Consider the following 20194-nt stretch of genomic DNA (forward strand, 5'->3'; position numbering starts at 1 on the left):
AAAAATGCCTCTGCTTCACTCACTCTCTAACACAACTCAATTTTTATCCAGTCGCTGATTTAGTTATTTGTTTATTATTTTTCCATTATGGCTTTGTGCATAGCTGTGCATTTTAACACAAAAAAAGAAAATGTAAAGAATGTTCACATTTGGGTCCATCCTCATCCCAACGCTGCTGGGATTTGGCCCAGAAGCAATTTCCTTTTAATCATTTGATTAAAAGTTTATCTCATAAAAACAGGCATCCACCCCAGACACTGACTGCCTCCAACACAACACAATAGATACATAAATACATGCAGAAAAAGGTGATATCTGTGAACAGAATGTAATGGGTCTTTGCTTATTTTTACACACAGATTTTAAAAAAAATCGAGATTTTTGGAAGTTTTGATGCTGGGATGAGGCGTTTGTTCTGTTTGATCATATCATAATTCTTTTAAGTGGTAAAACTGCAATCGAAACACTTTTTTTGCATCACACAAGTCACATGATCAACTGGATTTTGCCTCTGGCGCAAACAACGAAGAAGAACACAGGGGGTGGTTGGACGATGATGACGCCACATGTTTGTTAATGATTTATCAAGTGAACAAACTTATTCATGTATAATTTTAACTGAGTTTTTTTATTCATTGTAAAAACTGTAATTGCTAATTTGTGGTTTTTGTGATGAATGGAAACACAGTGAGTGACTCAAAGCAATCCACTGGATTTCTTTAGATAGAAAACCTTTTAGACTAATTTGATAAATAAAACTGAAATGGACGGCACTGTTTGATAAGTAGGATGAACTGAAACGCATAATCTAGTCAACTTTTTTGTGCGATGATGTGTTTATATTGGTGCTATTTAAATAAATTGACTGAAAGCCATGCACACACACTCACACCAAGGGAGAATTTAGAGAGACCAATTAACCTAACAGTCATGTTTTTGGACTGTGGGAGGAAGACGGAGTACCTGGAGATAACCCACGATGCACAGGGAGAACATGCAAACTCCATGCAGAAAGACCCCAGGCTGGGAATCAAACCCAGGACCTTCTTGCTGCAAGACAATAGTGCTACCAACTGCACCACTGTGCATGGTTGTTTGTCCTGTCTGATTCTGTTTTGCCCTGTGACAGACTGGCGACCTGTCCAGGGTGCACCCCGCCTCTCGCCTGGAACGTTAGCTGTAGATAGACCAGTACCTCCCGACCCCTCTAGGGACCAGGGTGTCAGAAAATGGACGGATGGATGGATGGATGGATGGATGGATGGATGGATGGATGGATGGATGGATGGATGGATGGATGGATGGATGGATGGATGGATGGATGGATGGATGGATGGATGGATGGATGGATGGATGGATGGATGGATGGATGGATGGATGGATGGATGGATGGATGGATGGATGGATGGATGGATGGATGGATGGATGGATGGATGGATGGATGGTGGATGGATGGATGGATGGATGGATGGATGATGGATGGATGGATGGATGGATGGATGGATGGATGGATGGATGGATGGATGGATGGATGGATGGATGGATGGATGGATGGATGGATGGATGGATGGATGGATGGATGGATGGATGGATGGATGGATGGATGGATGGATGGATGGATGGATGGATGGATGGATGGATGGATGGATGGATGGATGGATGGATGGATGGATGGATGATGGATGGATGGATGGATGGATGGATGGATGGATGGATGGATGGACTTAAAGCCAAACTGAATTTGGTTTGTTTTTCTCCACAGTTGTCAACCTTTGGTCACATTGAGGAAATGCTGTCATATTCATGGACATGAGTTCAACTTCCTATTCCAGTTTGCTCGGTCCAGCCGAATCACAGGTCCCTCCTGAGACGGATCCTTTTGTCTCTGATGTGCTGGAGGAGGTAGTGCCCCCTCTCCTCCACCAGGCGGACCAGCGGCCTGAGAGCGGTGTACCCGCCACGGCTTTCCCAGAACTCCTTGTCTACATAGAGGGAGCGCAGCAGCAGATGTTCCAGGCAGCCAGAGCGGAGCACAGACACAGCTTTCTCTGGAAACCTGAGCAGAGACGACAGAGGATATGAAAGAGCTTCACCTGAGCTAAACCTATCTTCTATAAACATATCTTTTAGGAATAAATTTCTTCCACCAGTGAAACACTCAGAGCAACAGAGACGCATGCAATCTTGTTTAAAAAAAACAACTAAACGATTTCTAAAATCTATTTTATTTTCCTAAAAACATAAAAAATAACAGCTTAGCCTGGCGGGCTGCCAGGCCTATAATATACTGGACCTGTTCATTAATCAGCTCATCTGCTTAAATATCTCCATATGCCAGCTCTCAGTCATATCAGCTGGTTTTGTTTTGAGTTTTTATTTTTGATTTGGACTTTTTTGTTTTAATCATGACTTCATGACACCAGCATGCCGGTTTATGTTAGAAAAAGAAAAAAAAACAGTCTGGTTTTGAATCATTTAATGGTGGAGTTTGTAAAAGACGTTACAATAGCTGAACAACTCTCTACAGTGGGACATCTGGTGTTGTTGATTTTAACAATGGTGACTGGAGAGGTTCTTAGATGTTTTTTGTGCTTCCTCCTGTTCTGTAACATAGATGTGGGAAAGTGTGTGTGTGTGTTCTGTTTGTTCAGCAGTCACACAGTTCACTCACTCATCAATGCCCTCAAGCAGCCTAAAGTTGAGGTTGCTGTTGGATTGCTTTGGTCTGCCAGCATTATCTATGAACACAAGTCTGGAAGGATCCGTCTTCCTCACCTGAGCAAACAGCAGAGATGAACAGCATGCTGCAGCGTAACCAAACCACTATGTACGGAAAATGAACCAAGGAAAGTGATTCAATCCATTTCAGCGTATTAGATTTCAACATTCCCATTATCATCATAATACCGACATAGCAACATCTTGAAATTTTGAGACTTGTACAACTGTTTGAAACAGCAGTTTCCATAAGACTTAGATTTTAAAACTGCACTAGTAACGTATAATTGCTTTGCTCACCAGGATGTGAACCAGCTGCAGCTCCTTGCTGTTGCCACACTTAATGTTCAGACGGTTCTCCACACAGAGTTCTGCTGGATCAGGTGTAAACCCACAGCAGTTCCTGTCCAGACGGTCATTTACCTGGAAAAAGAGAAAAAGGAGCACTAGAAATATGTAAAATAAAAATACAATAAGATTAAAAACAATACAAGCAATGTGAAAAATTATATTTTTATCACATATGGTCAGAAAACAGGGATCTATCTGATCTGCAGCTCATGGTTCACCTCAGCTTGTATTAACAGGAATCACTAGTCTGACTGATGTTACCACACAAATGACTCAGAACACCAAACATCTGGGCTTTATTGACACTAAACGTTACTGCTCTTAAAACAGTGTGCAACTCAAGCCCTAATAATTTAAACTAGTGAATTTTTTTTTATTCGTTTTGGGGGAAAAATCTCTGCAGAATGGATTCCAATAAGGATAATTATAGTAATTATGCCACACCAGAAGGTGGCAGTAGTAACATCAAAACAAGAAGATTCTGAACCTGGGGAAAACATTTCCAAGCCAACAAAACTTTCTTTTTTCCTTTATTCTATACTATTTCAAAAGTCCATAGCTAAATATAAGATAATTTGTTTTCTTTGCCTGCGACAGACTGGTGACCTGTCCAGGGTGTACCCCGCCTCTCGCCCGGAACGCAGCTAGAGATAGGCACCAGCAACTCCCGACCTCGTTAGGGAATGGATGGATGGATGGAAGGATGTTTTCTTTGCCAGACTATGGGATAATTCTTTTCTTGCCGTGCCTGGAAACCAACTCCAGCTGACCCTGTTGTTGTTGTGGGCTCCCTGTATAGCAGCTCTCCTTATGTTCTGTCAGCAGTTACTCCTGCAGATCAATCTGCCAAAAGGTGCTGGGTTTTGTTCTCCAGACCCATGTGAGTCTCCTGTGTGATCTTGGTGGTCACTAGTTGTTTGCCACATTCTAGAATACCTGCCTATAAAACAACATTCATAAGGAGAGCTTGAGATTCTGGTTGGCTGGTTCAAATGCTTCATTTTGCTTCAGCAAAGCTCAATCATCAGAAGCAGCTGCTGCACAAAGTAAGACACATTAAGCACCAGACTTACATGCCATACCTCTCAACCTGCCCTGTCACCATCAACCAATCAGAATACTCCCCAGATGCTCAGTTCCTCCACTAATCACTCTGATATTCTCAATGTTTTAGTCTGAACATTGCCACTTTGCCACATGGCAGGATTTTCACTGCATTTTGTGAATCCCTGATGGTAAAAGATTAGAGTAGCTCAGTCTTGAAGGAACAAATTCATGGACTAATTCTTCAGTATCACCTCGGACAGAATATTTCAGAATTTGGCAAATAGAAAGAAGGAAACTCTAGGTCCTAAACTAAGGTAGGTTTTAAGTAATAAACAAGATCTACTTTAAGTTTTAGGACTTACTACCAAGAGTGAACATCAGCTCTCTTTCAACCTAACTTGAACCTGATTTCTGGGATGCTGCTGTCCATGGTTCTGAACAATATTCAAAGACACTGCAGTGGAAAAGTCTCACAATAATATAATGTATGCTTTATTTACTAACAATCAACACTGTTAATATTTTATTTTATGATAACTTTATTGTATTTTTTCAACATTTCAAGATTTTTATTGCATTTTTTTATGTTGTTTGGGTGCAATGGTGCATTCAATGACAGAATGTTGACTAGGAATTCTTATTATTTCATTTTTGGTTATTTTTGGTGCTCCCATTTTTCAAAGCAATTAGCAACAGGTTGGGCTGGGGCACTGTTGGACCAGTCAGATCCACAAACCTAGGGTGGTTTCTAATGTCAATCAATCAATCAATCAATCAATCAATCAATCAATCAATCAATCAATCAATCAATCAATCAATCAATCAATCAATCAATCAATCAATCAATCAATCAATCAATCAATCAATCAATTAATCAATCAATCAATCAATTTTATTTATGAAACTCCCTTCATATTAAAAGGAGCTTGAAATGAAGTACAGATCAATAAAAACAAACCCCTATTTCTCACCATGGAGCTACTAGATCAAGTTGAGAGAACATCAGCATGTATAACAAAAAAAACAGGAAGTGGTGTTTTATACCATAGTCATAATGCTGTTACATCCTCTAATTACAATAACCGAAAGTCAGAAAGCATTCAAGAAGAGCAGGTTGGACACCAGAGAACTCACATGGCAAGAACCTGGTGAAGAGTGGAAGAAATTGACAGACATCTTATCTGCTGGGGACATAAAAGAACCATGAGAACCAGATGGAAACAATCAGCAAAATGCAGAGAAGCTGAAGCATGAACTGAGGGCAAATGACCCATTAACACAGAAGATCAACTCAGAAATCTGCAGAAGACAAAGACGACAGAGTAAGGGGGTTTTCACGCCTGATAATCTGGTGGACTATGTTCAATTGGAGGCCAAATGTGCTCCATTTGTTACATTTCCAGCTGCTGTGGTTCACTTTAATTCTGCACACCAAACAAAGCAAAGCCTTTGGAACACCTGTTCCCCTCCTCATCTGTGGTGGCGCTGCACTAAGAACCTCTGAGGGAAAAATCACAAAAATCTCCAAAGACACTGAACACAACTTTCTTCTTCACAAAATGCAAACAAAAATGGAGTGGTGTCAGATTTTAGCGGTTGTATTATTTCTCTATTGTCAAAAATCCTTGAGCCATTTCTCCTGCTAATGCCAGACCTGCATGTTTGTTTGGTTGTATTTACCCAGAATGCCATGTGATATAGTCAATTTTCTGCTTTTGAAGTGGAACTAGAATTCCCTTCAGAGAATCCCAGACCCATTCACTCCTCCCCTCCCCAAACCTTCTGCTGTTTGCTGCTCTGCTCCTGTCAAGCCAGCAGGTAGGAACAAGTGTTCATCTCAATCTGAGGCTATTAGAGGTTGGACATGTTACAGGGATCAAGTACTGGCAGCAAGAGGAAGAATCTGCCTCATGGGTTATTCATATTCAGTCACAAACATACATACACACTCCAACTCAGAACAAAGCAGCTCTAAATTACTGCTGCAGGCTGTGAAATTAGAGGCTCCATCCTGTTTCAGACATGTGAGAGCGAGCAAAGCAATATGTTCAAAACACACAGAGACAGAAAATCATTTACTGTGCATGCAAGTAACCCGGGCAGAAACAAAAGAAATTTTCAGTGTGTGATGATGTCCAATAACTGCACTGAATCTCCACAATAAAATGTCTTTATAGATCTTTTTATTACATTTTTATGTCTTTAGGTTGGAAATCATGGAAATTTTTAATAAAATTTTTTTACATACTTTTTTCATAAATTTCAACATTCTACAGAAGAAAATTAAAATTTTCACAATGTTTAATTGTTTTGTCTATTTTATAACCTAAAAATAGAAATATGAGTGGTTCTTCAAAAATAACATCAATATCACTTTGTTCGATGTGTATGTTTTGTAAAAGGTGGTCCTGTGACAGGCTGCGACCTGTCCAGGGTGTAACCTGACTCTCGCCCCAAACGTTCACTGGAGATAGGCACCGGCACCCCCTCCTGATTCCAGGGACAAAGGTGTACAGAAAATGGATGGATGGATGGATGGAAGGATGGATGGATGGATGGATGGATGGATGGATGGATGGATGGATGGATGGATGGATGGATGGATGGATGGATGGATGGATGGATGGATGGATGGATGGATGGATGGATGGATGGATGGATGGATGGATGGATGGATGGATGGATGGATGGAAAAGGATGTGCCACGTTTGTGGCTTTCAGTGAGTTTTATTTAGCTGGATTGGGAATAAAAAATTACTTTTTGGATTTTGAAGGACCTCAGGTTTTTCAAATGTTGCATTTGCTCTTACTTCTTACTGCTCTTACTGACAAAACTGAAAAGAAAACATTGTAAAAATGACTGTATCAAGATATGCCTCAAATGCAATTCATATGCTATATGCTGAATTACCAAGAACCACACACATTTTCTTCTTCACCTCTTAATGTTTATTCTAGTTCACAAAGGATTAGCACAGCTTCTGGATTTGTTATGTATTCAGTTTCCTTTTCAGGCTCTTATTTGTGTCTGTGTACTTGTATTACTGCTACCCTGGGGATTTTGATGTTTAGACTGAAAAACATAAATAAATACATGTTTCTGTGAGGAAATAGAAGCTACAGAAGTTACTATTTGAGTAAGAACTATCCCCTAAAGTGACAGAAGCTTAAAGGAAGTTTACACACTGCACTGGGAAAAAAACGCACCCCCACCCCTACACACACACACACGCACACACACGCACACACAAAACTCATGTTCTCTTTTAGCTGAAATTTTTTTTTAGCATAATCACATTAATGTTAATTATCAGTAGTGTTGTCATAACGTTTTATCTTTAGGTGAATTATATATCATACTGTATGAACTGTATATCTTCTGTACATTGAACATAAATACAATTGTTTGTGTTCAAGTCATTCCTCCATTTCAAAACCTGCAACATGTTCCAGTAAAATATGGGAGCTAATTTGCTCCCAATGCAACTACAATGAGTTCAAAGGAGACTACGTAACAGCGTGCAACACTTATGCTTCGTTTTGACCCATATTTTCTACTGAAGGAGAACTACATGCACACCAGATCAAGCCAGCCACACTTTGATTTTTATGAGGAATCTGGTTATTTATTGCTATGTTAAATATATATGGTCTTCCCTGGAAACATGGAGAAGCAGAAAAAAATTGGTTCATAGATTCAGATCAAAGGAGAGAGACAGAAAAACTTTGCATCGAAAACAAACCTACCCTGAATTTTATTTAGGACTATCTGAGTAAAAGGGGCTATAAGTAACTAGGACATTTATTAGTTAAAAATTTAAAAGCAACATTCTATCCTTCAACTTCTATCCCTCATCATAAAGAGGCATTACTTAGTGACTGTCATAGAAACTCCCAATAAGATATATGAAGGTCAAAAGTTGCAGCAGGATCGAATGTTTACACGATAAACAGGTTTGAATACTTCTTCATAATGAGTCAAAAGAAGAAAACGGAAACATCTTCTCTTACCTGTAATAAGAAGTCAAACAGAGCCAGTCTTCCCCACTCTGCATGCAGAACCCCAACACATGGCTCTGAGCTCAGACTTGTTTGGTTCCCACACTGGGCCTGCAGCAGCTTCTGGTACTGGACCCAGCTGAGAGGCACTGAGTTCTGGTCGCTGTCCTTATCATCCAGATGCTGAATGTCCGGGTCCCACCAAACCGCCGGCCTCGGCTCACCGTCAGTGAATCTGTAGGGCAGAATGTGATCGTGGAACCTTCTGAGAACTGCCGGCAAGCTTCTGTTGAGTCCGAGGATTCTGTCCAGGTGGAAAGCAAACACCTCAAACCAGTCGTCAGGGCGTTTGACCAGGGAGCACAGCCCCCGCTGGCAGAGGCCGCTGTGTCCAGCTCCATGCTGCTGTGAATCCCTCAGTGGTGGGATGTTCTGTGGCAGATAAGCACATTCAGATTTTACAGTTTAGTTGTTTTTTTGTTTTCATTGAGATTTAAAACAAATACAACCACAGTCTGGAAAAAAAGAAAGTGCACCCTTCAGTACTTAATGAAACAATCTGGTCAGAAACACAGAACAAATTAAAAACAACAAATGTCTTGTTGTTGAGCTCATATGTTTATTTTTTCAATAATTTAGCAACACAGAGGGATGGAGGAACACACCTGGTGACGCGCAGGCAGACCTAGAGCCACCTGCAGGACTTGTCCATGAGCCGGCACCCGGCTCTTACTGACAACTTCCCCACCAGCCAGGAGCTCCATCTTCTCTATGTCGTCCCTGCTGAGCCAGTGAACATGCTGCAGGTCTCCACCCACCCTGATCTTCCTTTGGTCAGCGTCTAAAAAGTCCAACTCTGGGAGGCCCTGACACCAGTCCCTGTCACCCTGCTGAGCGGTGGCTTCAACTTCTGATGCAGCCTCTCTGTCATCCCGTGATAAATGACGATCCTCTCGCAGATCACTAGAGGGCATTTCCTCCTTACCCACACTGGCAGGTTTCCCAGAGTGCTTTGGAGCTTTTCCGTGTCTTTCCAAAGCTGTGTGTCGTTGGTTTTGCTTCTCCCTGGTCTGGCTGTCAGTCGTCTGTCTGACTGCGTCCTGGTGTGTGTGTCTGTGAACTGCTCTTTGGACGCTTTTAATGGTGTCTGCTGCGGAAGACTTGTGGTCTGATTTGGAAACATTTCCTTTGAGATGAGTGTGTGTGTGTAGCGTGTGCTTCACCACAGCAGTGTGGCTGCTCGGCTTAGTTCTGCGCTGGAGCTCCATGTTGTTCCCTGTAAAATCAGGACGATGAGAGTGAGCGAATACATCCGCCATGTCTTGGCTGCTTTGCTTCTTGTTATGGACGTCAGGGTGACTCCTGACTTTAACAGGTCCTGCAGAGTTTGCGACAGGCTTTAGCAGTGCTGAGTGTGTGGACATCTCCTTCCCAGAGCTGTGTCTCCTGGTCCTGCTGTGGATGTGAGGAGCAGGCTGCTGGAAGCCGCTGAGTGCTGCGAGCTCCACTACCCGGGGTTTCAGCTTCCTCATGGCACTCAGAGCTTTGGACGGCCGCCGGTCGACATCAGCGGGCGGCACAGGGAGGGGCAAAGTGACCTCCATCACGAAGATCATGAGGAATAGGAGGAGGAGAGGAGAAAGGACAACAATCCATCTTGGGCCACAGCAGAGTTTCGTCCACACTCTCCAGTTCTGAGAAAATCAAAAATACAAAAAAGGAAAGAGGACTGCCAGTTAGAGAACAGCAGAAGTATAATTATACTGGACTAGGATTATAAATCTCGTAGTTAGCAATTTTCTCTAAACAGAAAACAGTGTTTATGCATCTGGAAGGTTCCCTCAGCTCAACTTCTGGTTGCAGGACCGCAGTGTGTGCGCGTGTGTGTATGCGTGTGTGTGTTTGTGTGTGTGTGTGTGTGTGTGTGTTTGTGTGTGTGTGTGTGTGTGTGTGTGTGTGTGGGGGTGTGTGTGTGTGTGTGTGTGTGTGTGTGTGTGTGTGTGTGCGTGTGTGTGTGTGTGTGTGGGTGTGTGTGTGTGTGTGTGTGTGTGTGTGTGTGTGTGTGTGTGTGTGTGTGTGTGTGTGTGTGTGTGTGTGTGTGTTCCTCTGCCTGCAGGAAAAGACGCATTTCAAGTTTGATACAATATGTAGCAGCTGGAGATTACTGTGACATTTAACCAAAACAGTAAGAAGAGATCAGAGCTGCAGCCATGTGTGTGTGTTTGTGTGCTGAGAGCAGCAGAATAAGAAGCCAATGCTTCCAGTATTGACAGGAAAGATGGACTGTCCTTCTGAGACCAGCATGAATGTGCCAGACCCATAATTCAGTGCTGCCTTTCCTTTCCCAAACATTTGGTTCTGCAGGTGGTTCCATTCGACACGCTGTTGGTGAAGGAAGGTGACAGCAGCAATGGAGCAAAAACAGGCTGCAGGAAATCAAAGATTTAAGGTATTTCCACAGCGGTAGTCCAGTCCGGTAGACTCGGTTCTATTGAGGACCAGCATTGCAACATTTGTTTCATTTTCAGCTGCTGCTTTTCGCTGCACTGCACCAAGTGAACTCAACCCTTTGAAAAACCTGTTCCCCTTTTCACCTGTGGTGGCGCTGCGACAAGAACCACTGAAGGAAATGACAGAATCTCTGAAGACACTGAGATAGACTTCCTTTTTCATAAGATGTAAACAGAAAGGTGGAGAGATAAAGACTTTTAACCGATCGACAAAACATCACAAATCAAGATGACTTTTATTGTCTTAAGCTGCAGACATTCCCACAAAACTTTAGCACCTCTGGCTTCAATCCCAGCTGGAAAATAACTTCATTTCATTTGGATTGTTATGCAACAGACCAACACAATATGTAGCATACCTATGAAGTGCTAGACAAAATATACAATCTGTTAGAGCGAATGGAGAGTTGATCGACATCCATTGTCAAGACGCGGTCAGATTCCCAGCTGGATTTAGATCTGGAATTTAATTTCCACTTTTTATTCATTCACTCCTTTGTGTTGGTTTGTCAAACACAGATGGGGGAGAATTAAGCGGGTATTTCTGCAGGCACCGTAAATCAGCCATCTTCATTCAGAGGCAGGAATGTTTCAGGGCCTCGGGAAATCTTTCCAACCTTCCAGCTGTTAACCACATTCCCAGATTCTCACCAGGCTCTGGGACTTTAGTGAAAGGATCCCATTATTCTTTACCTGGAATGTAAAGAAAAAAACAGGCTCTATGTGCAGCAGCAGTAGTGTCTCCTATGGTAAACACACTGATGGCCCCATAGACCAACAAAGGCATATGTGTGTGTAGACAAAGGAATCTGTCTTCCCATAAGATAATATAATATTTGATCCCTACAGAATGCTCACTTGTAGCAGACTTTTGCAGCCATTTTTTATTGCCCTGTATTATTATGAATGTCTGGCTGCATTCCTTCACTACCAGCCTGCTGATGACCTGAGGAGAAAACTATCAGGGAATAGTTTTAATCTTAAGACATTCTTCATTTCTACAATCTTGACTTACAAGCAGTGAGGCAGCTCCTCCCATGATATAAAAAATAATCTTATTTGCTTTTATTTTCAATAGGTTGGATTAATATTATGTTATCCATGCAGGTTTCTGTAAAAACAGTTTGTTTTTCCCCCCCATTTGTTTTTGCTGGATTAAACATTATCTCTGTGTTTGTGACTCTTCGTTGTTCTTGTTCTGACTGCAGCTCAACACCAGCAGCTTCCACCCACCTGCTGCTCTCACATCTCTGAATATTTGGATTGGATCCACACTTCTCATCTTCCTCCAACCACCTCATCTGCTCTGACAAGCTGTGACCTCCCAGCCCTTTTTTTTGTTTGTTTTCTTATCTTTTTCTTCCTATTTCTTTGCTAGGAATTACTGCAGGGATGGTATGCAGTAATATGTTGAGACACGCAGCAGGTGCTGCAGCCATCCAGTCAGTCAGCCAGCCAATCAGCTCACCTCAGGAGAGGATGGAGCAGAGGGAGGACAGGGAACAGGGACAGATGGACGAAAAGGTAATGATACGTTCAGTGAGACAATTCAGAGAAGCAGAGAAATTAGGTTGCTGCACTGAGTGATTGTGTTGAATAAAAGATGGTGATGATCTTTCCCACATACCTTGACTTTATCACAACCCAGTGATAAAGTCAGCATAAAACTTTAACCCTAAAGTTTTAATGCAGATATTTTCTGGTTCCATTGTGATACCCATAAAATGGTGATGAGAACTATTCGTTACTTTTTATGGCTGACACTGCATGAAACACAAACACTGGTCTTGAAAAACGTTCTCTTTTGTAATGTGCTTCTTATAGACACCAGTCACTAATCTACAGTAAGTGGATAAGTTCATATTTTCCTATTTCATTTAATTTTATTGATATTTATTGATGCTATCATTGACAAAAAAAGTACAAAAACAGTTTTAGGTATGTTTAAACTGCATTAATTAGAATTTATCATTATGATAGATCGTAATTATAAGAAATTATAATTATAAGAAATTTCTCTCTATAAATGAGAAACAATATTATAAATGTCCACCACAAAACAGTTTTGACAACCACTCTGGAACATGTATGCCTAGTGTTTACATTATCATAATCCGACTCACTAAACTTTTCCAACTAGCTGAATTCTCTGGGAATTTTCCTGAACCTCAGACAGGAAGGGATCCACTGTATTCATGAACCGCTAAGTTTATCCTGTATTTCTGCTATGCCAGGAATAAAATCCAGAAAAAATGCAATGTATGTGAATATACTCATACATTTAAGAGACAGAAAGCGACCTTGTGTCGATTCCTTTGTAAGTACAAACAGAGAGGTGTTCTTCCTGTGTAATGAAATGTGAGCGGTCCACACCCCAGTTCTGCTGTCGGTAGCGTTCTGCTGCAGAATCAAATGACCGCTCACGACGCCCAAGTGGGTTATGCTTTGTGTTTTATTTAGGTACAAGACACGCTTGATGTTTTAAACAGCATAAATCATAGCGAAAAGTTCATATATTTCACAAATATCACACCAATAATCCTCCCAAGTATTAAGCTATATATATATTTACCAACAGATTATTATTTGTGTATGTATTTTTTTTCCTAACTGCATCAGTAACACTTTCATAGGTATTTATATTCACACTGAAATTTGTTTTTCAGCATTTTTTATGTGAACTTTGGTAGCCAAGCAACGACATTTAGTTGCTAAATTCACTGTTGTGTCTTTGTGCAAAGACAAAAAATTATGTGTAAGTCTAAATTCAATTCAGAAGACAAACAAAATAATTAACTGTCTAAAATGTAGATTTAGTAGCTGGATCAAACTCCAGCTCCTGAGAGGCAGAAAATCATTTCACTAATTTCTGACTGGACCAATCAGAAATGTGTCTCTGCAGTTTGTACACCTACATACTTGTTGTGTGGGGGCCACTAGTCAGTCACCGTACAGCAGTCTGGGAGCACATATACCAGTTGAACAGATTCATCACATGGAAAATGTTCATCTAACATCCATATAACGAAGTGTGCTCATTTTCTTTATGCCTTAAAGTTTTTGCTGACTTTTAACAGCAATAAACTGAGTGTATGTAGCAGATTTAAAAGATAAGCATTCTATTTATGTGTCGTGCATGTGCATGTGTGTGTGAGTGTGTGTTATCAGTAAATGGCAGCACAGTAATTTGATGTGTCTACCCGCAATGAGGTGAAGTAGATAATCACAGTTTGATCAGACACCAATAACCTGAGACGTTACTCAAAAGTAGATTTATAGAAGCAATTCTCTGCACAGAAACTAGAAAATTATTTACTGTAGAAGTTTCCATAATTTACAATTTGTCTAAAAGGATTTATCTGCTGACAGATCAAAATCAACAATTGTTCAAAGTAATTTCAGCTTTACTTTGAAACCAACCAAGCAAATAATGCAAAACTTTAATATCTAAGATTTTTGTTTTAATCATAATGACAAATTTCGTGTTCCTTGTCCTTTTCTCTCTGTCATTTGATTGAGAACACATTTTATTTACCTTGGACTGATGATTGTTGCCATGCAGTAGAGTTTGGCTTTTCTGAGTCACAGAATTGTCTCTTCACAGCTGTTGGTTTTGATGCCTCCTCATCTGTTCCTCTCCAGCCAGTGCAGTCACAACAGGAATTATGTCAGAGGCCAAAGCTTCAGCGGCGCTAAGTTGCAGCGTCAGTTCCTCACTCAGAGCTAATAATCCTGTAGGCTTTTCCATGATTGTCCACTGATGTGTAGTGAGGTCATCAGGCAGCTCATATTCAGACCCAAAGGTTCCCAAAACCTGCTTCTGTTTATGGAGAATGAGAAAAAAAGCTTTTCCACCAGGTCTGCACATCTTGCTGGAATCTTCTTATGGGCTGATTGAGGTGCAGTGAACATCTTTCAAGCAGGAGTATGTGAAGGTGGAGTGTTTAAGATGCCCAACTATTCTACATCCAACAGAAACAACTTCCGCTACTCTTCCCTGAGGCAGAAGTCTCTCGCTAACAGCGAGCTGGAGGGTATAAACTTAGGGAGGTTCGTGTCACTCAGCACTTTGATTGTGTTTTGTCCCCGAGCGCAACATTAACAACTTTTGGGAATATTCCACAAACAAAGCATATCCTCAAATATGCCTGGAATGGCATTTCTGTTAGCACTGCCATGCAAGGTGTACCGCATTAGTAATTCAGTTGGTATACCACACTAGCAATTTGCTAGTGTAAGAAACCCCAAAGTTGCTTTGCTTGTAACAAATCCCAGAGATGAACAAGTTCAGGTCTAAAATGTGCAAATTGATTCCAGAACAAGAACCAGATACCTTGTGAAAATGCTGCTGAAGCTGGTAAGACAAAGTAATTGTCCTCTGTAGGTTTGAGACCACTGGTCTGAAGACATCAGTCTTCAAGTTAAAGTCAACCAGACCCAGTTTTGGCAGGAGGAATGGACCAGAACTCAAGAAAACTGAGAGAAGCTCGTAGAAGGAAACCAAAAACATTTAACCCAAATCTTCAAGGGTTTCTATGGAACTCCATATTATTAGCAGTCCATTTGCTGATTTGTTCATCAAGTACATCTAAAATATTCATAGGAAAACTCCACTTAGATATGGCAGAATGCTACTTGACTTATCATTGGCTGACGTTTTCTAATCAGCCAATGAAGGAGCAGTCTGACTGGCTGTTCCCCAAAGAGTGGAGATTTGAAAGACAGTTAACTTCAGCGGTAATGCCAAGACAGTTTTCTTGTTTTCTTGTGCACATCTATGCAAATAAAGGTATATTTGGTGTTTGAAGTACTAAAATAATTAGCTACAAGCATTTTTAGAAGAGGTCTCGAGTATTATTGACTTTCTGTTATTTACTCTTTATCTGATCTTTAGTTATGGTCTGGTACTGCTGTGAATACTGGAACTCCAGAGTAATAATCTAAATTTCTACTGAGGTAATTATGCAGCAAGGCTCTACTTTTTCCAAAGTACTGCCTTGGAGAATTTTTTCCTAAGACATCAGGTCTGCTTCCCCTGTTGAAACACAAGGCACATAGACGCCTAATACTGTGAAAGTATTCAAGGACACATTCTGAATACATTCAAAAAGGTTACAGCAAAATCCAAAAACTGCAAATATTGAATCTAGCCATAACACTACAATTAACACCGTACAGTATTTTCTTTCCAATTAGCTTTTTTCTAAATTAGCTTCGGTTAATTAAATGCCTATTTAAAATAATGTTATGTTTTACTTTGCCCACAGCTATTCCTGATACGTCCCAGGCAGCTTCAAAACTCGTCTTCACATTCTCTCAGCACTGCAAACACATTGCTGTCTGACTAACAGATGGGATTATTTTCAGTTTTAAAAAGCTCTGGAAAGTGTGATCTTTGATTGTGTTTTCCGTGTTTAGATGTGAGGCCCGGACAGCAGATCACAAGCCTGAATGTAATTATTCTTTGGCACAAGAATCCTCCTCTCTTTTTGCCTGCGACTGGCTTGCATACGTGGACAAATCTGTTTCCCAGTCCACATTCCATTCTCCTGAGAGGAAGGTGCAGCATGAAAACGAATGTTTGCAGAAGGAAGCAACAGTCAAAAGATAACAAAGGCTAACATTACAAAGTAAGTGCAGCATTCAAAAGAAATAAACTATATTTAGTCTGTTTTCTCTCTACAGCCAACAGAAGAAAAAAAAAATCACCATTTCTTTCAGCTCATTTGCCAGTTGTGGCAGCAAAAGCATTTGCATCGAGGAACTGCAGGAGGTGCTGTTTGGTTCAAACATTAGTGCCACATGTCAGAATAAAGTGCTGCCCAGATTTGCCTGGTTTTATTTAGTTTAATATTTTTATTGAATGACAGACAGATTCAGAGGACCAGTCTGCAAAGTGTCTTTAGTTACACATTCAGAAGACAAATCCTTTGCGTGAGACAAAAACAAAATAATTTTTTGTATGAATTGTTGCAAAGCAATGCTGTTCTGTTTGGAGTGGGATTCGCCCCAAAGGATATACAAATAGAAAGAAAAAAAACCCCACAATGTGGTTACATCCAGAACTATTGAAGAAATCAATATACATGCATGGAAAGTAAGTGACAGAAGCTGCACTTTCATTACAAATGTTGTCAAATCTCTGTCTATATTCTGCTAATGTAAAAAAAACAATTACGGTGTTTCCACTCAATAAGAGACTAAATTAAAATCACAAACGAATAAACTAGTTCACGCGATAAGTCATTAAAAAGTCCTGGCACTTTTACATGGATGTAAACAGTTTTATATATAACTAGAAATATATTCATAATTCAGCCTTGGCACTAGCACTCATCATCTATTAGCCAATCAGAGGAGAAGTTAGCGTCTTTTCAGGTGTTGGAGCGACAAAAACTACTTGGGAGCGACTTCAGATGTGGTGTTTTGGGGAAAGCGCCGCATACAGCTTTCTTTGTTATCAGTGATTTACAGCCCTAACATGACTGTTAGGTTGATTGGTCTGTCTAAACTCTCCTTAGGTGTGTGTGTGCGCGCATTGTTGTGTGTCCTGTCTTTCTGTGTTGCCCTGCGATGGACTGATGACCTGTCCAGGGTGACTCCGCCTCTCGCCCTCTGACAGCTGGAGATAGGCTTCAGCACCCCTCCTAACCCCAAAGGGATAAGGGTGCAAGAAAATGGATGGATGGATGGATGGATGGATGGATGGATGGATGGATGGATGGATGGATGGATGGATGGATGGATGGATGGATGGATGGATGGATGGATGGATGGATGGGTGGGAGGGAAATGGGTGGGAGGGAATTGGGTGGATGGACCAACTTTTATTTTATTTATTTATTTCTGCTTTATGAGTTTTGCTCTTTTTCCAGAGTGATGAACAAACACGTCTACATTTATACTGTTCTACCCTCTGTTGACTCTGGAGATATGAGACATTACTGCTTGGACACAGGCTGTGAAGAGGTGGAGAAACAGCCAGACACCATAAAGGAAGCAGCTATTAGTGCTGAAGTTTCTCACCGCAACCCTATAAAAGACAGACTATAAACACTGCTGCATTTCCAGCTTCTTACTAATCAAACTGTTTATTTTCTTCTAACAATGCAATCTGTAATTTCTGTCTCTGCTGCCGCCCTCTTAATCCTGTTTAACCAACCAGTGTCTGTTGACGGGGCAAAAACTGATCCTTCTGCATTGACACACTAAACCACCAGGAGTTCTGCATTGCATTCATTATAAATACATCAGAAAATACTGATTTTCAAAAACAATCAGTATTTTGATTTAACCCATGCAAACTGAAATATTTGTAAGAATTGCATTCAAACAAAAAATTAAAATCTGATAAACCATTTTTCAGTGCGCGCACACACACACACACACGCACACACACACACACACCACACACACACACACACACACACACACACACACACACACACACCTACACACCCCCACACACACACACCCACACAAGAACACACACACACACTCACACTTCCTTCCCTTCTTCCAAACTCCTTTGCAGTGACTCACCTGAACAAAAATGACCCATAAGACAATCCTTGTATCCTACACGGAAATATAAACAAAAACAAAGTATTGCTTTTTCTAATGAAATATATTCATTAGTCAATTTAGTCAATTTAGGAAAAGTCACAAAATTTCAAAAGATAGTTTAGAGGTATTATATCTACAAGTAAACATTGTAATGGGTTCATTTTGACCCAGAAGACAACACAAGGGTTAAATTGGTCCCATCTGGACCAATTGGGGAGACGGCGACGCCGCTGCCACAAACAAACCGCACCTGTTGGTTTCAGGAGTTATGGAGGTGTGTGTCAACGTGAAATGAGTGTAGCTGTCCACTAATTGACTGTGTCTTTCACTGACAGACGGCAGTAAACTGCTCTAACAACACGATCCCCAGCAGTCTCTGATATGCAACACACACAACCAGAGCTGTGGCAGGAGACAGGGAAAAAAAAAAGAATCCAAACAAATGGAAAAAAAAAACAGAAAGACATGAAAAAATTTGGAGTCTTCCACTCTGGTCAGAGAGATTTATTTTTTTTCTACTCGGTTATGGGGGTTTTGTTACCACAACAACAAAACCAAAATGGGAAAAATAGAGAGGAACAGTCTTAGAGTTTCCCCTCTTGCTTTCTATGTGGCACTTGAAACATTCAGCGCCGGCTCTGCTCAGCATATGGAACCAATTTGAAATGTGAAACTTCAGAGACTCCTTAAAATGTGGGTGAAACTTTGTTTAGGTGTGCAAACCCAATTCTATTCAAAACTCTTTGCAAACAACTTTGCAGAATGAAAGTGTCACTGAATAGAGTTCTGGGGGAAAACAAGCTGGTCATGGCTCTGTTTGTTTGCAATAACCTTTCTAGATGTGATGCTGTTGCCCGGCAACTTCACGCTTTTATTTTTTCATTCAAGGAAGGCGGATGACTGTGGTTAAGTAATCTTCATATTCAATTCTCCGAATAGGAAAACAGCTTGTCATACTTTGTGTCCTGAAAGTAAGGAGCTCATTATGAATTAAGAGGAAACAAAGAAATGAAAAATCCCTAATACAAAATGACACTTCTCATTCCCTCTTGTCAGTTTTCAGTAATCATAAATTCTTTGAGCCCGTTTAACACTCAATGTCCATTCAGTGTCGAAAATTGAGTCGCATTATTATGTCTTTGAGAAGAGAAAATATTGCTTGGAAACATAATTGTGAATTTAAATTTCACAAGTATAAATGATGCCTTAAATTTATACTTTTGATTTTAGATCATCACATTCATATAATGATGGGCTAAGTCTTTTTATGTTTTTTTTTTTTTCCCAAAAGATCATTTAGGCAAAATACATAAATAAATAAATCATTTTTGGCAAAATAAAATGACTGAGGCAATTAGATCAGGAAGGAGATTACATCACACATTGTTATTGTAACTTTTAAAATGACAGATTTGTAAATCAAAATGCTCACTTAGAGCATTTTGATTTTAACAGTCTGAAATGTGACTTGGAAATTCCTAATTAAGAATTCCCAAGTCATGACAGAGTTTGAATCGATGAGACAGAAAAGGAGTAACTTTGTTCTGAACCTAAACCCAAATCATTAAATCAGTAGAAAAAGTTCTGACAGAGGCTGATTCTGAATAAAGAGTCTTACCATGTTTGCTGTTCCTTTCCAAAGGAGAGGTGACTTATCCCAGACCCATCCCAGGAGCTGCAGGATATCCCCGGATCTCTGTGAAGCGGCCGGCCGCCGATCCTCTGAGCCTGCTAGTGGCTCTGGCAGAGAGCGTCATGCAGCCGCAGGTTGCAGACAGGAGCCGTGGCTCTCTGCTCCCTGGGGATCATCGCGCTGAAAAGCGGATTTGAGAGTAAAAGGCAGAGTGTGTGAGGAGGAGCGCAGCTTGGAGTGAAATCTGATCACACTCTGCCCCTCGCTCTGCCTCCTGAAGCTTCTCCCAGTCCACAGCAGCAGCACTGCAGCCAGCAGGTGAGCAGAAGATACAAATTTAACCAGCTCCCATCAGCCAGAGCCTTTCTGC

The 20194-nt window shown here is 40.8% G+C and overlaps 1 protein-coding gene across 1 annotated transcript; it reads right to left on the minus strand.

Annotated features, from left to right (window-relative positions):
- Window positions 1–1683: 1683 nt before the first annotated feature.
- Window positions 1684–20003, minus strand: gask1a (golgi associated kinase 1A). The gene is made up of 6 exons (XM_055042086.1): window positions 19810–20003; window positions 8781–9809; window positions 8128–8547; window positions 3019–3141; window positions 2672–2775; window positions 1684–2056 (listed from the first exon to the last, which is right to left on the minus strand). The coding sequence occupies exons 1-6, from the start codon at window positions 19810–19812 to the stop codon at window positions 1852–1854; spliced, it is 1884 nt and encodes a 627-aa protein (XP_054898061.1). The 5' UTR covers window positions 19813–20003; the 3' UTR covers window positions 1684–1851.
- Between the last annotated feature and the right edge of the window lie 191 nt (window positions 20004–20194).

The sequence above is a fragment of the Poeciliopsis prolifica genome, unplaced genomic scaffold (assembly GCF_027474105.1).
Source record: "Poeciliopsis prolifica strain line A6 unplaced genomic scaffold, Auburn_PproV2 SCAFFOLD017, whole genome shotgun sequence".
In the NCBI taxonomy this organism is placed as follows: Eukaryota; Metazoa; Chordata; class Actinopteri; order Cyprinodontiformes; family Poeciliidae; genus Poeciliopsis; species Poeciliopsis prolifica.